Source organism: Mus pahari, chromosome 14 (assembly GCF_900095145.1).
Source record: "Mus pahari chromosome 14, PAHARI_EIJ_v1.1, whole genome shotgun sequence".
In the NCBI taxonomy this organism is placed as follows: domain Eukaryota; kingdom Metazoa; phylum Chordata; class Mammalia; order Rodentia; family Muridae; genus Mus; species Mus pahari.
The window spans coordinates 63,276,031-63,297,321 of record NC_034603.1 but is presented as its reverse complement, the minus strand read 5'-3'; the positions used below and the strand labels follow the sequence as shown (position 1 = coordinate 63,297,321).

At 47.1% G+C, this 21,291-nt stretch overlaps 1 protein-coding gene and 1 non-coding gene across 6 annotated transcripts in view; both read left to right on the top strand.

Annotated features, from left to right (window-relative positions):
- The window catches only part of B4galnt2 (beta-1,4-N-acetyl-galactosaminyltransferase 2), a 42,483-nt gene extending 40,510 nt beyond the window's left edge, over window positions 1-1,973 (top strand). For all 5 annotated transcript variants that reach the window (XM_029546639.1, XM_029546640.1, XM_021213711.2 and 2 more), the window contains exons 10-11: window positions 849-1,068; window positions 1,472-1,973. In XM_029546639.1, the coding sequence (XP_029402499.1) occupies window positions 849-1,068; window positions 1,472-1,677 (426 nt within the window). In that variant the 3' untranslated portion in view covers window positions 1,678-1,973. The remainder of the gene's footprint in view (window positions 1-848; window positions 1,069-1,471) is intronic.
- A 6,462-nt stretch (window positions 1,974-8,435) lies between these two features.
- Trnaq-uug lies at window positions 8,436-8,507 on the top strand. The gene has a single exon. It is a non-coding gene; the product is annotated as a tRNA-Gln (tRNA).
- The last annotated feature ends 12,784 nt before the right edge of the window (window positions 8,508-21,291 follow it).

Here is a 21,291-nt window from a genome sequence, read left to right as displayed (position 1 = left end):
GATTTCTGAGTTCGAGGCCAGCCTGGTCTACAGAGTGAGTTCCAGGACAGCCAGGGCTACACAGAGAAACCCTGTCCCGAAAAACCAAAAAAAAATTTTTTTTTAAATTACAATTAAAAAAAGCATATTTATACATTTCTAATTATTTTCTTGGACTATATGAGGTTTAAGAGAACTGTGTTCTTGTTCAGTCACAACATTTAAAAAATTATTTAGATTTCCTTTTATTTTGTGTATAGTTGTTCTGCCTGCACATATATCTGTGCCTACAGATGCCAGAAGAGGGTGTTAGACACTCTGGAACTGGAGTTACAGATGAATGTGGCTGACACATGAATATTGGACGGGAACAGAACTCGTGAGCCATCTCTGCACCCCCCACACATTTATTTTAAATATGAAAATATAGTTGGACCTGGTGGTACACACCTTTAATCCAGCACTGGGAAGGCAGAAGCAGGAGGGTCTCTGTGAGTTCAAGGCCAGCCTGGTCTACAGAGTAAGCCCTTATCATAAAGACAAAACCAAACCCCTAAAGTTATACTGTGTGTGGTAGTACATACCTATGGAAGCAGGTATGATGGGAGTTCGAGGCCAGCCTCAGTCACAAAGCAAGTGTGTATGTATGTGTATACACATGTGAGTGTGCGCGCCTGCATGGAGAGTTAGGGATTCAATGACCCAGCAGTGGTGTGGAAAGGGCGGTGGTCACAGGGCGGAGCCACTGAGGGTCCTTTGGAGGCTAGATCCACAGAGTAGTTTTGACTCCCTGGAGCTGCAGCCCGGGGAGGCTTCCCAGAGGAATGCATACTGATCTGCTCAGACCCTGGTTTCTGTTTGCTGACTAGGTGGGCGGCAGCGTGCAGGGGAATACTTTCCAGTTCAGGCTGTTGTATGAACAGACCGAGAATGGGGGCTGTCTTCACCAGAGGTGGGGATCATTCCAGGCCCTTGATGGCTTCCCCGGATGCATGCTGACGAGCGGCGTGGCAAACTTCTTCTTGGCTCACACGGAACAACTCCGAAGAGTTGGTTTTGATCCCATCTTGCAACGAGTGGCCCACGGAGGTGAGAGGCTTGGAGGGGTGTACCGGGGAGTGGGGTAGGGGGTCCTCCTTGGAAACCCCTTGATACCCCAGGGATCTTTCTTTCACCCCAGACTGTGGAACTCACGGTCCCTCTTGCCACCCTCATCTCCTGGTGACTCCCTACGCTGCCTCTGCCCACTTGAGACACATCCCTCCGTCCTTCCCCGCAGCTTAGGACCACCCTCTCCCTTCACCCCTTCCTCTCCAGAACCCACAGTCCCATTTAGTGGAACCCAGTGGTACTGATGCCCACACTCCAATCTGAGAAACTGAGGTTATCTGGTTCTTCCCTTTCAGCTCCAGGGCTCCCTGTTGGACGTGGGTGGGGAACCACAGCTGTGTCTTTAGCTTCCTTTGGTCTCCTGTTCCTCTTCTCTTTGCAGAGTTCTTTATTGATGGGCTGGGGAGACTGCTGGTGGGCTCATGCCCGGGGATAATTGTAGACCACCAAGTAAGAACACCATCAAAGGATTCAAAGCTGGCTGCCTTGGAGAAGTCTTATGCCAAATACCGCACAAACGACAATTCTCAGGTCCAATTCAAGCTTGCACTCCACTACTTCAAGAACCATCTCTACTGCTCCACTTAAAAAGTACAAAGACCAGGAATCGCAACAAACAGATTAGCTGCGGGCAACAAAAAAAAACAGTAGGACTGGACATTAGGGGGTACCAAAATCAGACTCCTAACAAGGGGAACAGGGAACAAAGGAGCTGGAAGCTGGAGCTAGTGTAGGACCCCGAAGTCCGCTCAGGATCCCCAAGACCAAGTTCTCAGCACAGAGATTTATCTGCCCCAGAGGGAGAAAGCGCAGGGAATAAGAGACAAAGACAAGGGTTGGAAGGTGGTGGTGCCCACCTTTAATCCCAGCACTCCAGAGGCAGAAGTAGGTGGATCTCTGAGCGTTTGAGGCCAGCCTCGTCTACAGAGTTCCAGGACAGCCAAGGCTAGAGAAACCCTGTCCTGAAAAAACAAACAAACAAACAATAAGGCGATCTAAAATAATGTTATATAAAGCCAGATGTTAAGGTTGGTGTAGTGTTGTGATCCCAAAGCTCAGTAACTGAAGTAGGAGGAGTGAGTTCAAGGCCAGCCTGGGCTACGTAAAAGCCCATCTTTAAATGAGTGACTAGGGGGCTGAAGAGAGCTCAGTGTTTAAGAGCGATTAGGACAGAGGACCTAGATCGGCTCCCAGGACCCACATGATGAGTCACAACTTCCTAATTGCAGTTTTGGGAGATTGGAAGCATCGCCTTACCTCCAAAGGCTCCTGCATATAAATGGTGCATACATACACTCAGGCACATGTATATGCACACAAAATAAGTTTAAAATAAATGAAGGAATGAGTGAATGGCTAAATATTCGTCAAATAATTCTGATTTTATTTTGTCAAGACTGCCTGGCCTAGCACTCACTGTTTAGAACAGACTGACCTCAAACTCATGGCAATCCTCCTGTCCCCGCTTCCCAGTGCTGAGGTATGAGGTGTGAACCACAATTTCTGGCTTGATTTTTTAAAAAGAATTTTTACACACACACACACACACAAACACACACTTTAGCTGTCTTCAGACACATCAGAAAGGGCATCGGATCTCTTGTGATGGCTGTGAGCCACCATGTGGTTGCTGGGAATTGAACTCAGGACCTCTGGAAAAACAGTCAGTGCTTCTTTTTTTTTTACCTCCTGGGTTTTTTCGAGACAGGGTTTCTCTGTGTAGCTGTCTCTCCTGGAACTCACTCTGTAGACCAGGCTGGCCTCGAACTCAGAAATCTGCCTGCCTCTGTCTCTCAAGCGCTGGGATTACAGGCGTGCGCCACCATTGCCCAGCTGGTCAGTGCTCTTGACTGATAAGCCATCTCTCTAGTCTCTAGCTTGATTTTTAAACTTTGACTTTTAATGGGATATTAAAATGTTAAGATTGTGAGCCTTCATGTGGTTGTTGGGGATTGAATTTTTAGGATCTCCGCTCACTCCAGTCAGCCCTGCTCGCTCAGTCCCTGCTCACTCCGGCCCAAAGATTTATTTATTATTATAATTATTATACGTAAGTACACTGTAGCTGACTTCAGATGCACTAGAAGAGGGCGTCAGATCTCATTGCGAATGGTTGTGAGTCCCCATGTGATTGCTGGGACTTGGAACTCAGGACTTTGGAGGAGTAGTTGGCGCTCTTACCCACTGAGCCATCTCACCAGTCCATTTTCAAAACTCTGAACATACTTACATCTTATTTTTTTACTCCTGAGGTAATTATTGCTATGAGCTAGACCACAGAAAGTCAAATACCAGCTGGACTGGGTGAGGAGACAAGTAATGACACACCAGCTAGTTGTGGTGTGGCCTTTAATCCCAATCTTGAATTCAGAGATTCTCCAGCCAGGGCTACGCAGTGAGCTCTGTTTTTTGTTTTTGGGTTCTTTTTGTTGTTGTTGTTTTGTTTTGTTTTTCCAGAACAAAACCAAAACCCAAATCAGGAGCTGAGGAAATGGCTCAGAAGGTGAAGCATGAGGACTTGAGTTCAGATTCCCAGAAGTAAGGCGTAGCTGCCAGTCTGTAACCCTGGGCATTCTCACACCCTCCATTTTGACAGAGTTGTCATTAGCATTCTCAAGAACAGTCTTTTCTCTACTTCAAGATCTAGAACCATCTCTCCAGAAGAGAAAAAAAGTCAATATGATGGAGGGGAGAGAGGGAGAAAGGGAGAGAGAGAGAGGGAGAGAGAGAGAGAGAGAGAGAGAGAGAGTTTCCTATGGTCCAGTGACACTTCTTCCCCAGGAACACAGGATATTCTAAAAGGACATTAAACATTCCATTCAACTCAAAGGGTTCAGGAACTCCCTGAAACCCACCAGACAGACTAGGCCCCCCTCTTTTCCAAGTATATTAGCTGTGAAGACTCCTGAGAGGCACTCTCAGACAAGCTGAGCTGCCTGAAACATCCTCTAACCTGTTGAGCTGTCTGTAAGTTGTACAGAGAGCTCCAAGTTTATAGCTTTTGTGACATGGTGAGCTCTCATGGTACAGTTTTCTTTTGAGTCATTTCTGATCCTGTGTGACCCCTTACTCATACTTCTGTATGTAACCCCAATAAAATTCATCAGTCTGCTGCACCGAACTTGGATGGTGTCCTTATTTTCATCTGTCATTGGTTCCTGATTGGAGTAGATCTTTGTCCCTATCTTCCCAAGGTTAGTGTCACATGGCAGGGTGATATTAAGAGTCTCTGAGCACAAAACTGGAACATTTTTTCCTTTGGGTCTTCCTGTGTCCCAAAGCAAGAGGCTCAGTGACCAAGTCTGTTAAAACACTAGCCACATTTAAAGACTATGAAGGCCCAGGGCCCACTCTTGAGAATTGCCAGCCACATCAAAAGGAGTGAGGGCAGGTTACAAACAAACGAACAAGCAGAAACAACACAACAAAGCCCCTTCCTGCTAATTCATGCCGCAGTAAGCAAGGACAGGGAAGCAATCCTTTTTTTTTTTGATTTTTTGAGACAGGGTTTCTCTGTGTAGCCCTGGCTGTCCTGGAACTCACTCTGTAGACCAGGCTGGCCTCGAACTCAGAAATCCGCCTGCCTCTGCCTCCCGAGTGCTGGGATTAAAGGCGTGCACTACCACGCCTTGCTGGAAGCAATCCTTTAATACCACCCGAGGAACACAAGTAAGGCTACAGTGAGTGTGCCAGTTAGTGAGATTAAGTTAAGAAAGAAGGTGTGGGGAATGCCCGGGACAAACCTGAGCAGGGAGAAGTGGGACACAAGGGCAGTCACTGCCACCCTTGTAAACTCAGAAGGAACCGGCATCTACATGCTCACTGCAGGGGTATAATCCTCTTGAGAACCCACACCAGGCCAGTTGTGGTGACAATGTCTTTGATCTCTGGTCTATAGAGCCAGTTGTGGGGCAGGAGAGCTACATAGAGAGTGGACAAGGGGGTGGGGAGAGAGGGACAAGGGAGGGGAGGGGAGTGAAGAGGATGGAGGGAGGGAGAGAGAATGAGAGGGGGGGGAGGGAGAGGGGGAAGGGGAGGGAGAAAGAGAGATAATGTCAATGTGTCCTGTGCAGTCATGGGACCCTTGGGGAGGGCAGGGCAGGTCTATGTAGCCCTAGCTGTCCTAGAACTCACAGAGATGAGCCTGCCTGTGTCCACAGAGCACTGGAATTAAAGCCATGTGCCACCATGCCCAGCTCACATGGCCTTTGTAAGAATGAAACAAGCATGAAAAAATGAGGTCTACAAATGCCTAGTGTTCAAGCACAGCCTTGAGGGATGCTAACATCTAATGAAAGGATTGGGATTCAGACCCAGGACTGGAGGCTGAGGTTACTATTTAACATACCAAAGCAGACCCGGCCTCCAGGTTCTCCCAGCATCCCTCAGTCCCTTACCTGAACTCTGCAGCCCAGAGGTTGGGCTTCTCCTCAGAGGCTCTTCACTGTATAATCCAGACATTTTTGTTTTGGTCTGGGCATCCTGTACACCCCCAGCCCCCTCTGTATTTCTCTTCCCCTTCCCCTCGGTCTCCTTGTCTGTATGGTGACCTCCCTGGTCTCATTTCTTGGGACTGGTGAACCTGCCCAAGAGCTGCCCTCAATAAACCTGCCTGTGTACTTTAACTTGGCTTGAGTTGGCTTATTCCATCGTCGGAGATAACCTATCAGGAAGCTCAATGTCAGATGGGTTTATTTCTCAAAATGGAAATGGAAACTCTTTAGTGTTTCTTCTGATAATATGCAAGAGTTACAAACTATTTTTCTTTCCTTCTTACTTTTTTTTTTTTTTTTTTGGAGACAGGGTTTCTCTATGTAGCCCAGCCCTGGCTGACCTGAAACTTAACTCTGTAGCCCAGACTGGACTCAAACTCGCCTGCCCCTGCCTCCGGAGTGCACACACACACACACACACACACACACACACACACACACGAAAAGTTCTTATCCATTCACTCAGGGACAAGCGGTCAGACCCTTACTGGGCATTTGGACTTGGATGAACCATGTTCTTGACTGCATGCACAGAAGAGGAACTTAGCAGAATAGTGGACAGCTCATAGCACTAGAAGGGGGTAGACAAAGCAAGCTCAGGAAAGTGGCCAAGAATCCAAGGACTGAGGCAACCAGGGGCCCAACAAGGCCAGTTTGCTGGGCATGTCACCTGAGAGGCCAGTGGGCATGGCCTGGCTGCCTTACTGCACCGAGGTCAATGGTGTCAGACACCACCAGAACTGGATCCAGTTCTAAAATCTCTGGCTCCTGGGTGTCAGTCGCTGGACTAAGTCCAACTGGCCAAGCTAAAGATAGCCAGGCAGACGCACACAAACACACACTCTCACTCTCTCTCTCTCATACACACACACACACACACACACACACACACACACACACACTGAGCCTGGAGAATAAGTGTATCTACCTTGGACACAGTCTAGTGTTACCCAGACTTGCAAAAACATTGGATTTCTCGAGAAAGTGAGACAAGCTATTTTTGAATGTCAACTTGACTACATATGAGATTAATTAAAGTCCAAAAATGGCGAGGGAGGCACACCTGTAAGGGACTTTTGCAAGAGCCACTTCAAATCCAGATCCTGAGGTGGGAAGTCACACCTTTAATATATAATCTATATTAATATACATTTATAATACATAATTATATATAGAAATATTTATGTGAAATAGTCTATTATAATTATATATATTCATTCTATAGAACCCTAATACAATGTCACACAGCAAATAGATTGCACAGTGCACAGCTCTTCTGATTGTGAATGGCATCTTATGCATAAGAAGTGAAAAGCACCACCACTTATAAGACAAAGATGATCTTAAAGTTCTCGCACTTGCTGACTAAAAAAAAAAAAAAAAAAAAAAAAAGAAGTGAAAAGCAGAACTGTTTGGTTTGGTCTTTTGTTTCAATACAAGTTTGGGGGTGGATCTCTGTGATCAGCAGAGTGATGATCTATAGGAAACAAGAAGGTTGTTCAATTCAGCACAATTAAGTAGCCTGTGTTGGTTCAAACTTTGCAAGCCTGACCCCAAGTAGTTTATTTGGTGAAAACTTACCTGGTGATAATTAACCCAATCGCCTATGCACAGCACAGCTTAAGACATAACTGGACTCAAACTCTAAAGTACATGTGACATCTTCCAGAAAGACAGTTTCTATAGACTGAGCAAAACATGCTCACCTATAAAGAGTCCAGGAAGGGACTGGTGAGACCTCAGCCTATCAGTCTCAGGTCACAGGCCATTACTCACATCCGCTCCCAGCCTTCGGGGCAGAAGACACATTATACATCTCTCTCACTGAACAGACATCCCCGTGTAGTTAACATTCCTGGTGTCCCTAGTGCTTATCTGAGCCTGTAACACAGGTTATTTCTTAAACTCTTGTAGAGCACTTATACAATAGCCATCGTTATGGGGCCAAGCCTCACTGTAGTAAACAATATATAGTCAAGAGCATCCTGGAAGCAGCCTTGAGGCACAGATGGATGTCCACCAGGATAATGCTCCGAAGGTGAACTGCTGAGTCAAAACGTTGGTTTTTTGTTTCAATACAAGTTTGGGGATGGGGGAGACCTGCAGAAACACATTTAGGGAAAATGAAAGACTAGAGAGCACAGAAGTGGGGATTTTGTTGTTGTTGTTTTGCGGGATGTGTGTGTGTGTGTGTGTGTGTGTGTGTGTTGATGGTGAGTGTCTGTTGTTAAAATTCTGACTGGGTTTTTCTAAGGATCGGAGTCCTAGAAGTTTAGGTAGTCCAGACTTTAGAAGCGCGGGCGGAAGTGCATAACTGGGAGCGCCAATCTCCCTACAGATAATTTGCATAGCGCCGAGCAGGGGCTGCGGCATCCACGTGCGGCGCACTCTCCAGCATCCCCGTCTGCACCCCAGGTTCGTCCGGGGTTTGAACGGCTGTGCCACCACGTGCCAGTCCACGTCCTTCCCCGCTGGGCCAAAGCGTCCTCGCCACAGCCCTCCAGATATAAACGCAGAAAACAAGTAGAAAGCCCAGGCTGCGTGCGCCGAACCTCCTGTCCGGAGTCCGGGACCGGAGCCGGCTTTCTCCGGACTTGGTCCGAGCGGACGACCCGCCGCCCTCGGGACTTGGGGTCAAGAGCCGGGACCCCCTGGAGGAGCACCGGAAGAGGTGACACCTCGGGGCCCATGAACGTTTGGAATTCGCAAGGACATGGGAATCTCGGTGGTTCCGTGTCTGCCCGCCAGCGCGGCCACCGGCCACGGGCCCAAGCCAAGTGTAGCGAAGCTTATAAAAGGTTGCCCAACGTCATGTTGCTTGAGAAGGCTGCCGGGCGCCTTAAGCCGCCAGCAGGTCCCATGGTGTAATGGTTAGCACTCTGGACTTTGAATCCAGCGATCCGAGTTCAAATCTCGGTGGGACCTCAGTGAACCTTTTTTGGCCTTAGAATCCCTGTTTTGGGGCCTGCAGGAAGTAGCAACCAACCCGAGCCTCCGCAGGGAATACACTGACCTGTAGGATGGACGTTCAGCTTCCCTCCCTGTGTCTCAACACGCTAACATTTCAGGAACAGCCTGGGCTGGGAGGCACTGCGCACGCGCGCCGAGTCGGGCGGAAAAATAAACGTGTTGATGGAAGACTGAACATAACTTTACCCTGGAGGGAAAACGAAAGAACCCGAAGGATCCCGAGGCTTTCCTGTCTGAGTACCGCTGCACTCACCTCGCCTCCGAGTCCCCGCCCCCTACCCTCTGATTGGTTGCTGTGCAGAACGCGCGGTGGGATTGCTTTGTGAGCCGCGAATGAAGTGGCCGGACGGGGGCAGGGGGGCGGGCAAGTGGTGCCAGGGGACCTCTGATTGGGTACAAGCGAGCGGTTCCCGCAGGCTTGTGCGTTTAGGGGGTCATAAACCCGTGTTTTGGTCTTGGTTTTGCGTTGCTCACCCAGCGAGGTTGTGTTTCAATTAAGACAGCAGTCACTTAGTGAGCCGACAGGCGATCAGCACAGTTTCTCGCCGTCCGTGGGGTGTTTCTCTGAGCGAAGGGCAGGAATCGCTAAGAATTTCTTCAGCTGCATCGCACCGCGGGTGGAAAATATGTACAGGGAGTATTATATCTTCTTTGGATTCAGAGCTGGGATTTGAGACGTGTTTGTCCCTGTGGGATAAATGACGAGGGAGCCTGCTGACGCATTATGGTCTCCCTACAGAGTGATTGGCACGATGGCTATAGGTTCTCACCCTTGGGAGGATGCCATGGAAACAAAAAGGAGCTTCTCTCGGCTCTCCGATTAATTCTCTAAGCATGCCTCTTGCAGACACGACCCACGCACTCTTTAAAACATCTGAATGGATCAGTTTGAATGACCCATCGCAGCCTTAAAAGATCCAGACGTGAGAGGAGGCACACTTGCGCTACCAGAAAATAAAGCTGCTTGTTAACTGTACAGTAAAGAAATTAAGATAATGTCTAGATGGATAAACATACCGATGGAACAGAATAGGGAAGCAAGATGCAGCCTCACTTTTATGGATAGTTTATAATAACAAAGGTGTCACAAATTTAAATAATAATAAAAGGTAGCACGACAGAGTTAGGAGAAAGGACCTACTTGACATCCGGCTGTGTGCTTACAGGGAAAGAATACAAAATCGGATTCTTGTTAACACTAAACACGGCAGTAAATCCCAAGAGAATTGTTGACCTGAAAGTGACAGAAGCAGTGAGCTTTGGTTGATGACATAGGGGAATACCTACACCTCAGTTTAAACAAAGCCCAAATAAAACGCACAGGCGTGGAATGTGCTACTCCATGTTCTAACAGAAGAGTGAAAATATCTGGGCCTGTTGCTCAATGGTGAACTCAGGGACTGGCATACTAAGAGAAAAGGTATGCCACAGACTAGGGATATGCATGTGCAATGCATAAATAGCAAATAAATCTAAAATTCTAAACGCCTGTAAGAAAACTGTCTGCCAAAAAAATAGCAAAATCTGTGCTAGGGGCATAGCTCAGCAGGTAAAGAGCTTGCATGCAACCCTGCGGACCTGAGCTCAATCCACAGAAATCATGTCAGAGCTGGGCATGCTGGGGATTGTAGTCCCAGTGCTGGGGAAGTGGAGGCAGAAGGGTCATTGGCCAGCCAATGAGAGAACCTGTCTTTAGAAAGAAAGAAAATGCCTGACATTGACCCTGGCTTCCACATTCAAACCAACATAGGCACGCCTTTAATCCCAGCACTCGGAAGGCCGCGGCAGGTGGATTTCTGAGTTTGAGGCCTGCCTGGTCTACAGAGTGAGTTCCAGGAGAGAGTCAGGGCCACACAGAGAAACCCTGTCTTGGAAAAAAAAAAGATGGACCCTTCCCTCGTGATTAGCTTTGGATGTGCCTCCCACCCCCAGGACCGGGTGAGATTCTGTCAGAGAACGAGGCAGGGGAGATGGCTCAGTGGGCGAAGTCACTTACCCCACACAAGCCTAGTGGCCTGCAACTGCATAGAGAGGAAAGACAGAGGTGGCTCCTAAAGGCTGTCCTCTAACCTCCATGCGGACACATGACATGCTTTTCACCTCCTCCCAACTCGACAGACACACGAAGACGCACATGTAATGTGAGAGAAGACAGAAGCACTCACAGCTATGTCTGAACCAGTCTGTGCTCGTCTGATAACGGTGACTTCTCGAAAGACAACCAGGATAGCGAAGTTCTAGAAGCACAAATACTAGAAAGAAGAAACAGTAATGCAAGGGGCGGGGGGAAACTTAGAAAGCACAGACGGCTATTTAATGTATTTGCTTATGTGTTCGTAGTCTGGGTTGCGACAGAGGCGATGGGAACTCAGGGGTGGAAGTTCGAGGGGCAATTAGGAAGAGCGCTCTGATGATTTTGCTGTTCATCAATGGAACAGCCCTGAGAGATGGAGCTTCTGGTGCCTAGAAATCTCCCGGAGAACTCTAAGAGTCCATCTGCTGAGGTGTCAGAGGTTTCTGCGCATGGGAGGAGCCTGAGGGTCTCAGACCTCAGCTTCCATTGGCAGGGACTCCTCAGCTCCGGCTCTGAGCTTTCCTGGCCGTAAGCTTTCAAGTCAGTTTTCCAGGGGTTTCATCCCCCCTTTTGTTTTTGTTGGTTTGTTTGTTTTGTTTAGTCATTGGCCAACACCCACACACACACCCACACACACACACACAAATATAAGTTAAGAAACACAATCTGGGCTGGAAGCATGGTTCAGTAGTTAAGAGTGTAAGAACACCCATTCCTCTTGCAGGAGTTCTGGGTTCAATTCTCAGCACCCACATGGTAGATCACGACCATCCGAAACTTCAGTTCCTGGAGGATCCAATGTTCTCTTCTGAACACCTTGGTACATGGATAGTGGTGGTGTACCCCTTTGATCCTGGCACTTGGGAGGCAAAGACAAGTAGATCTCTGAGTTCAAGTCCAGCCTGAACTACAGAGTGAGTTCCAGGACAGCCAGGGCTACACGGAGAAACCCTGTCTACAAAAGACAAAATAACCCACTAGTATTCCCCATTATCTCTCTGTTCTTTTTCAGGCTCCCTTCTTCCTAGCCCCTGTAGCTTTGGGGGAAAGCCTCTCTTCTCTCACAACAGTCTGAGAAGTCCTTCTCATGGGTTTCTTCACAAGAATGACATTGACTCATTTCCTGGAATGTACTAGAGAGTACCTCTGTAGCATGATGTCCCAGCCTGAGTCACCAGCAGAGGGCAGAGCACTGGCACCAGCAAAGTTGCATTTAGATACTACCTTCCCGAAGCTGTCCCTTCCTTGTCTCGATTTCTACCTGCAGATAAGATAATGTATGTGCCCCACTTATCACACAGTCTAGCATGCTAGTCTGTGAATTGCAGAGCACAGACTCCTTTCATACCCGATGGCCAGCAACTTTAAGGTCAATGAGATAAAGCAAGCCTTGACCTCTGCACTCAAGGAGTCTGAGATCCTTAAAAGAAAAAAAGAAATTGGAGCTGAAGAGGCAACTGAGTGGCTAAGAGAGCTTGCTGCTCTGGCAGAGGACCCTGGTTTGATTCCCGGCACCCACATGGCAGGTTACAACCATCTGTAACTTCAGTTCCAGAGAATCCAATGCCTTCTTCTGGCTTCCATAGGCAACAGACATGCACACAGTGCATATAAGCAAAACACTTATACATGCAACATTAAAAATGAAAAATTCTGTATTATTATTCTGTGGGGGGTGTCCTGTGCACAGGCTTGCAGATGTGCATGTGCATGGAATGGACGCTAGGTCAGAGGACAACTTTCAGGAGTCAGCTCTCTCCTACTGTGAATTCTTGGGCCTGAACTTGGGTAATCAGGCCTGTGCTGCAACCACTTTTATTTGTTGAGCCATCTCATCTTGATGAAAATATTAAAATTGAACCCTTAATCCCAACCCCTGGAAGGCTGAGGCAGGAGGACATAGAGGACAGTTTAGACTGTATAACAAGTTGCAGGCCAACCTGGGATAAGTACTGAACACTTGTCTCAAAGCCAAAACAAGATGGGCGGAGTAGTCCATACCTTTAATCCCAGTTCTTGGAAGGCAGAGGCAGGTGGATCTCTGAGTTCCAGGCTAACCTAGTCTACAAAGCAAGGTCCAGGACAGCCAGGGCTACACAGAGAAACCTTGTCTAGTAACAAAAACAAAAACAGACAACAAAAAGCTAAAACAACCAAGAAAGGCTTTAAATGAAGACCGACTCCTATAGAGAGAATGAACTAGAGAAAGGGAAAACCCTGAGCAGGAGGGGAGCTCTCCAGGGAGCTGTGGGGCCTTTAACTAAGGGTCTTTAACTAAGGCTGTGGCAAAGGGAGGCAATAAAGCCTTTACAGCCATGGAGAATTAGTGTGTCGCTAGGAATTAGCACATCCCACAGCGGGTACAAGCCTATAATCTCAACACTTGAGGAGCTGAGAGAAGAGGACAAATGTGATCACATCTAAGGCCATTCTCTACTGCCTAGCATGTCAGAAGCTCAGCCTGTCTCATTAGACCCTCCCCCCTCTCGAAAAGAAAACAAGGGTTTGGAACTTGAAGATGGCTTAGCCCAATATGACTTGAACAGGACTTAGAGAAGCTGAAGAGCTCGCCTCCTCCCCCGCTGAGGATCCTCTGAAGGGCCATCACCTGCTCTCTGCTGGGCAGTCTCCCGTTTCTCTGACCCAACCACTCTCAGTCCCCTTCACTGCCCTTCCTCCTCGGGCTGCTCTGAATTGCTGGGGTTCCTCCAAGCTCTGGCCTTCTTCATTCAAACATGCACAACCTTCTCGAGCAATCTCCGTCACTCTTGAAAGATCAGCTGCCAGTTGTCAGTGATTTGGATGGAGTAGGGCACAGAGGCTAAGAGGAAGAGTGTGTAGGGGAACCTCTGGGAGAGTGTGTGGGGAGATCTGGGGGGCAGGAGTTGGGGGTAGATGAAGGGGTGGTTTGAGTGGGTTGGGTGAGTTGGAGGGCAGGATGGGTTGGGGGTGTATCGCAGATGGGGGATGGGAGGTGGAGAGGTGGGTGGCATCACCGCTCACTCATCATCCAAGAACCATGATAAAGTTGAAGGAAACATCCTGGGCGCTTTCCTCTGTCTGTCTTTTCCTCTACTCCCTACCCCACACCATTCTTTCTTCTAACCACATCTGGGAGGCTGGCTAGATTATACTGCCTGCCCTTCCTCTGGAAACTGCTGCTCTCAGGGTGGCCCTGAAAGTCCTTTCCACTTCCTGGGAAGTTTTTATGGCTCTGCCCAGGTGGTCAAAGTCATGGAGCAAAACTGCGGAGCTGAAGACAAAGAGCTCTAGGTAGATGTTGAGACCCTTTGTGGGGTGAATCCAGAGACTGAAAACAGTAGGCAGCTCTCTAGTGGCAGGTGACAGAGAGAACTGCAGATTGTCCCCACTGATTGTCCTTACTGAAATAGGCAGTGATTTGGGGGAGTTAGTGTTGCATTCTCCAATATCGGTGGACCATGGAGTGTCTGCTAGACAGCCACAGCCATGATGTCTTAGACCATGTTGTCTTTAACCAAAAAACTCTTGCTGGGCAGTGGTGGCGCACACCTTTAGTCCCAGCACTTGGGAGGCAGAGGCAGGAGAATTGCTGAGTTCGAGGCCAGCCTGGTCTACAGAGTAAGTTCACAGACAGCCAGGGCTACACAGAGAAACCCTGTCTCGAAAACCAAAAAAAAAAAAAAAAAAAAAAGGAAGGCCATAGACAAGACAAATCCTAGAGCAGAAAAATCACATTTCGTGAAAAACCTGGAGAAATCCAAAGCCTTGAGTTTAATAAACAGTGCTGTACTAATGCTAATTTCTTGGTTTTGTCTGTTCATTTTGTGTGTGTGTGTGTGTGTGTATGTGTGTGTGTGTATCCATTCATTCATGTGTATAGGTCAATATCTCAGGCCTTCTCTGTGAAGTCAGAGCAAAGCTCTCAAGGGTTGATCCTCTTCTTTCACTTTGTGGAGATCCCACTAAGGCTGTCAACCTGGGCAGCAGGCATCTTTTCTCAGTGAGGTATTTCTCCAGCCCCATTGTTGCTTGCTCTTTTGAGGCAGAGTCTCACTGTGTAGCCCTGGCTGTCCGGAAACTCACAATGTAAACCTTGCTGGCTTCATGCTTGTTGGTAATTCTCCTGCCTCTTTGACCCACCACGTGCCGGGGTTTCAGGCTTGCACCATCATGCCCATTTCTTAATTTCTTTATTTTAATAAATGTCATGGTCATACAAGAGGTTACCATTGGGCAGCTTGGGAAAGGGCAAAGGGGAATTGTGTTACTTTGCAATTCTGCAATTTTTCCGTAAATCTAAAAATAGCTCAAAATAAAACCACCGAGCAGGGTAGGGACTGGGTGGAGTGATGGGGAAGCTTCAGTCAGGATGTCTTAAAAACAAGACAAGCTGGGCAGTGGTGATGCACGCCTTTAATCCTAGCACTTGGGAGGCAGAGGCAGGCAGATTTCAGAGTTTGAGGCCAGCCTGGTCTACAGAGTAAGTTCCAGGACAGCCAGGGCTATACAGAGAAACCCTGCCTTGAAAAACCAAAAACCAAAAAACCAAAACCCCCCAAAACCCAACAAAACAAAAAGACAAAACAAAGCCTAAATAAAACCAAACAAACAAATAAATAAAACCACTGAAGGAAAGAATTCAAAAAGCCAAGAAGCTAATGGTGGTAGGGTTTGATGGCCTCATGGTGTGTGATCAGAATCTGCAAACAGTGGCTTTTGCAGGACGGTGGGCAGATTTTGGAAAGACCCAGTGTCCTGTCCCAGCCTTGCTGGGTGACACCACTGTGCCTAGGCTGGGTGCCACTGGAAGAACTGCCATTCTGAGGAACCATTGGTACCTACCTCTCAGGGTTCAAACCGTCAGAGATGGAATTTACAAATGTTCATTACTGTGCCCAGCTTTCTTTCTTTCTTTCTTTCTTTCTTTCTTTCTTTCTTTCTTTCTTTCTTTCTTTCTTTCTTTCTTTCTTTCTTTCTTTCTTTCTGTCTTTGAGACAGGTTCTCAGTATAAGACCCTGGTTGTCCTGGAACTCAATATGTAGGCCAGGCTGGCCTTCAAAATGACAGATCCACCTGCTTCTGCCTCCTGAGTGCTGGAATCACAGGCATGTGCCAACATGCTGCCACAGATCACCTGCCTTTTTAAACACATGTCTTTGTACTTGCAAGGGCAGCACTTACTGACAAGCCATCTCACCACCCCCTGCTCCTGTCCTTTTAACCTGCTTTCATGAGGCTTGGTCACAAGAGGAAAGACACAGCGCCACAATTCCATTAAGAGGAAGATGTGCTCTGTGCAATTAGCTGGCATCGTTTATGGTGCTAGGAAAGAGAAGTTGTGTGTACACTTGTACACTTAAGTCAATTCCACACTCAAGAAGCTGGGGCAGGAGGATCTGGTGGTTAAGCATAGCTTGAGCTGCTGTACTGGCTGGTTTTGTGTGTCAACTTGACACAAGCTGAAGTTATCACGGAGAAAGGAGCCTCCCTTGAGGAAATGCCTCCATGAGATCCAGATGTAAGGTATTTTTTCAATTAGTGGTCAAGGGTGGGAAGGCCCATTGTGGGTGTTGCCATCCCTGGGCTGGTTCTGGGTTCTATAAGAAAGCAAGTTGAGGCCGGCGTGGTGGCACACACCTTTATTCCCAGAATTTGGGAGGCAGAGGTAGGCAAATTTCTGAGTTCAAGGCCAGCCTGGTCTACAGAGTGAGTTCCAGGACAGCCAGTGCTACACAGAGAAACCCTGTCTTGAAAAAAACAAAAAACAAAAAACAAAAAACAAAAAACAAAAAAAAAAAAGAAAGAAAGAAAGAAAGAAAAAGAAAAAAAAAAAAAGAAAAGGCTCCTCTTACTGGGACCCCAGCCAAGAAGAAGGGGAAGAGTTACCTACTTGATATACTATACTTGGGATAGAAATCCTAGCTACCAAGGATGTCAGGCCTCCTGGAACTTGAATTGCAAGTAATTGTAAGCCACCTTGTGGGTGCTGGAACTGAACTTGGGTCCTCTGCAGGAACAGTAAGTGCTCTTAACCAGAAAAATAATCTCTCCAGCCTTTACCCATTTTTAAAAATAAGAATCATTGCTAGGCATGGTGGCACATACCTTTAACCCCAACACTGAAAAATCAGATTAGATTTCTGAGTTCAAGGCCAGCCCAGTTTATATAGTGAGTACTGGCTATTCTGGTACTCACCCTATAGATCAGGCTGGCCTTGAACTCACAGAGATCCGCCTATCTCTGACTCCCCAGTGCTGGGATTAAAGATGTATGCTACCGTGCTCAGCAGTTTAGTTGCTGTTTGTTTGATCTTGTATCTTGGAGGTATTTAGAATCAGCTCAGAGGCACAACTTTAGGCGCTTCTGGCAGAGTTTCCATAAAGGATTAACTGAGGGGAGATGGTACCCGATTAACACCTTCTAAATGGTGGCAGAAATATAAAGATGCCTAAGGAAAATGCAGTGATACCTGCCTTAGCTTCTTTCTTCTGACATTGTCATCCTCTGCAGGTACTGGACTCCAGCTTCTTCAGCCTTTCAATGTAGACTACATGAAAACTGGCTGCTAAGCCGGGCAGTGGTGGCCCATGCCTTCAATCCCAGCACTTGGGAGGCAAAGGCACGCAGATTTCCGAGTTGGAGGACAGCCTGGTCTACAAAGTGAGTTCCAGGACTACAGAGAGAAACCCGGTTTCAAAAAAAAACAAAAACAAAAACAAAAACAAAAACAAAAACAAAAACAAAACAAAAAACCAGCTGGCTGCTCTCCAGAGAGCTTGAATCTTCCCAGGATGAGGCATCCAGCTTTGTGCACCAAGTAGCTACAATGTTACCAGCCTCTCTAGCATACAGATAGACACTTTTGGAATGCCCAGCCCTTATTCTATAAGCAAGCTTACAAATCTCCTTTTACACAATCTATTAGTTCGGTTCCTTTAGCTCACTCTCACTAATAAAGCCGTCATTCGTGAATATATACTTTCCTCTCCACCAATCATGTCAAGATCTGTAAACTTTACTTCCCAAGGAAACTCTGCAAACCATCCTGGCTACTACTTATGGCCTTTGCTGTTTATCTTGCTTCTCCCCACGAACTATCACTTCTTTCTTAGTTTCCTCCCCCAACCTTCTCTTTCCACTTGCAATCTTGTCAAAGCAAATTCCCACTAGGTGTGGTGGTTCACACCTGTCATTCGGCACTGGGGAGGTGGAGGCAGAAGTGTTGTTGTGAGTTTAAGGTCAGTCTAAGGTACTGTGTGAGATTCTATTGCAAATAAGCAATCAAGGAAACAAACAAACAAAACAGGAACATCAGTAACTGACATCAGTAAGTCATTCCCTGCAGATAAAGCTATGTAGCCCAACAAGCAAGACCCTTTTGACCATCTAATCCACCTCTAGGAGTATCCTAAACACCTAGGACTTCCTCTTGACATTCAAGTCCAACCTGATTGCTCGTCCATTTAAAATACAGTTCTTGGGGTTGGAGAGATGGTGCAGCAGATAAAAGCATTGACTGTTCTTCCAGAGGACTCAGTTTGGTTCCCAGAACAAATATGGTGGCTCACAACCATCTGTAACTCCAGTTCCAGGGAGTTACCCTCTTCTGACCTCTGAGAGAAATAGGCAGTCACGTGGCACATGCGTGCATACATATACACATGCAAGCAAAATACTCATTTACATTAAACAAATAAATCTCAAAAAGCAAAACATTAAAATACAGCTTGAGCTGGTCATGGGGATGCACACCTTTAGTCCCAACTCTCAGGAGTCTAAATAGCAAGTTCCGGGCCATCTAGAGCTACACAGTGAGTTCCTGTCTCAAAAGAAAAGAAAATAACAATAACAAAACAAGTTTGGGAATAGCTGCATAGGCGCATACACTTGAATGTTTAGTCACCAGAGAGTTGAACTATTTGAACGGATTAGAAGGATTAGGAGGTGTGGCCTTGTTGGAGGAAGTGTGTCACTAGGGTTGGGCTTTAAGGTTTCAAAAACCCACATCAGGCTCTGATGCCTGTGCTCTCTGCCTGCTGCCTGTGGATCATGGTATAAAGTTCTCAGCTACTGCTCCAGCACCATGTATACAGCCACACTCCCATCATGCTGATAATGGCTAACCTCTAAAATATAAGCAAGCCACCAAATAAATGCTTTCTTTTAATGGCCATGGTGTCTTTTCACAGCAAAAGAACAGTGACTAAGACGATAGATAGATAGATAGATAGATAGATAGATAGATAGATAGATAGATAGAGATAAACATTTTTTTGAGACAGAGTTCTAGATAGATATAGATAAATAAACATTTTTTTGAGACTAGGTATCCCAAGCTGGCCTCAAAACAATGTTAATTTCCACAATGCTGGAATTGCATGCTGTGATGGTTTCTATATGCTTGGCCCAGGGAGGGTAGAGGTGTGGCCTTGTTGGAGTAGGTGTGTCACTGTGGGCATGGGCTTACTACCCTAGTCCTAGCTGCCTGGAATCGAGTCTTCCACTAGCAGCCTTCAGATGAAGATAAAGAACTCTCAGCTCGGCCCGCACCATGCCTGTCCGGATGCTGCCGTGTTCCTGCCTTGATGATAATGGACTGAACCTCTGAACATGTAAGCCAGCCCCAATTAAATGTTGTCCTGATAAGAGTTGCCTTGGTCATGGTGTCTGTTCACAGCAGTAAAACCCTAACTAGGACACCTGCCATCACGCCACACACACCACGGTTCTTCCTCTCCTTTCTGTGCCTCTGGGTGCAATGTCCTTTTTCCCACGAGTATCATCTCTCATGTATTCACAACACAAGCCTTTTACGCTCAGTTCTCCAAGGAATTATTCCTCTCTCCTCTCTCCCAGGACTCAGTGTGACCTTTCACTAGCCCTCCTAGGAGTCCCTGTAACATCCCACAGGCCTCTCTGATAATTCAGGGAGCACTCTGTACCATGGTTGTTTGTCTATGATTCTTTCAGACTGTAACTCCTGGTTGACAAAGCCTCAGAGCTGTGTCTGTGATTATATTCTCAGCCCTGAGCAGGACCTGATTCATCTATTAACTGAGCCAGGTCCCTTGGCTGCTTAAATACCTTGCTCAGCTTCTGTTTACTCTTAAGATAAAGAAGAAAGTTCCTCTCTTTTTGTACAGGGTGTCCCTGGAGTAGACCAGGCTATCCTGGAACACACTCTGTAGCCCATGCTGGACTTGAATTTGTCATCTTCTTCCCTCTGTCTCCCTAGTCTTGGCATTATAGGCATGGCATGTTCTACTATGCCCAAATTATAAAAACAATTCTTTAAAATTTATATTTTACTTATCTATTTTTAATCGTGTGTGAACATGTGAACTTGTGAACATGAATGCATGCACACTCTTGGAGACCAGATATGTTAGATCACCTGAAACTAGGGCTACAAGTGGTTGTGAGCTTCCCAGTGTGGGTGCTGGGAACCAAACTGGGTTCTGCAAAAGCAGCACTTGCTCTTAACCACTGAGCTCTCTCTCCAGCCCCTCATGAAGAAAATTTATAATTGATGTCCCAGAAGGTCCCTTCAAGACTCTACCTGGGCTGGGCGTGGTGGTGCACGCCTTTAATCCCAGCACTTGGGAGGCAGAGGTAGGCGGATTTCTGAGTTCGAGGCCAGCCTGGTCTAGAGAGTAAGTTCCAGGACAGCCAGGGCTACACAGAGAAACCCTGTCTCGGAAAACCAAAAAAAGAAAGACTCTACCTGGCTCTCTCTCTACACTTCACCCCCTTTCCACTTCTTTACACTAGGCCCTTTTGCTGATGGATGCCTTGACCTTGTTCATTGCTCTAAAGTGCATCTGTTGCGTGCTTCTTCACCACCCTTGACTCTCCCAGACTGTGACATGACTATTGACTTCACTGCAAATTCTTTTAGGTTTTCTCTACCAAATTCCATGAAAATAAGAACCACCTAGTCTTTCTCAAGCTTCTGACTATATTGCCCTATGCATAACAGACACTCAATACATTATGTAAACCATAAACAATGTAATTCTGACCCTACAGACTCTCTCTGTCTCTGTCTCTGTCTCTGTCTGTCTCTCTCTTTCTCTCTCTTTCTCTCTCCTTCCCTCCCTCTTGTCTTCAGGCCATCCCAGCTAAGGCAATTTTTTGTTTTCCTTCTTATTTTGTTTCATTTTATTGAAACAGGGTCTTGCATAGCCAAGAAGTTGGTATCAAACTTCCTATGTACTTCTGAGCTTCCTGTCTCTAGCTCTCCAGTGTTGGCACTTCAGGCACAAGTCACCATCCCCAGCTTATGTGGTGCTGGGAATGGAACCCTGGGTCTTCTGCATGCCAGGCAAGCGCTTTACTAACTGAGCTCCTACCCCTCCACTGCGGTCTGAATAACTAGGAAGAGGCTATCAGGATAGGGCATGAGGCAGGACGACCCTCATCCCAGTTTCTAGCTGAAGCTACATAGATATAGTGGGAGGAGAAAAGATGGGTGTGGGGCCATTCTAGGAGGAGTGATGCTCGCTAGGACTGCCCTCTGGGGCCTTGGGGCATTGCAGGCACTTCTAGAAGACATATGTCACCTGCTCAGCTGTCCAACTCTCTCTATGCCTTCATTTCTACATTCTTCCCTGCCACATTCCCCCAGGGGAGGTCCCTCACTGGTTAACACTTCCTTCTTGTATCCCTCCCATGGCTGTATC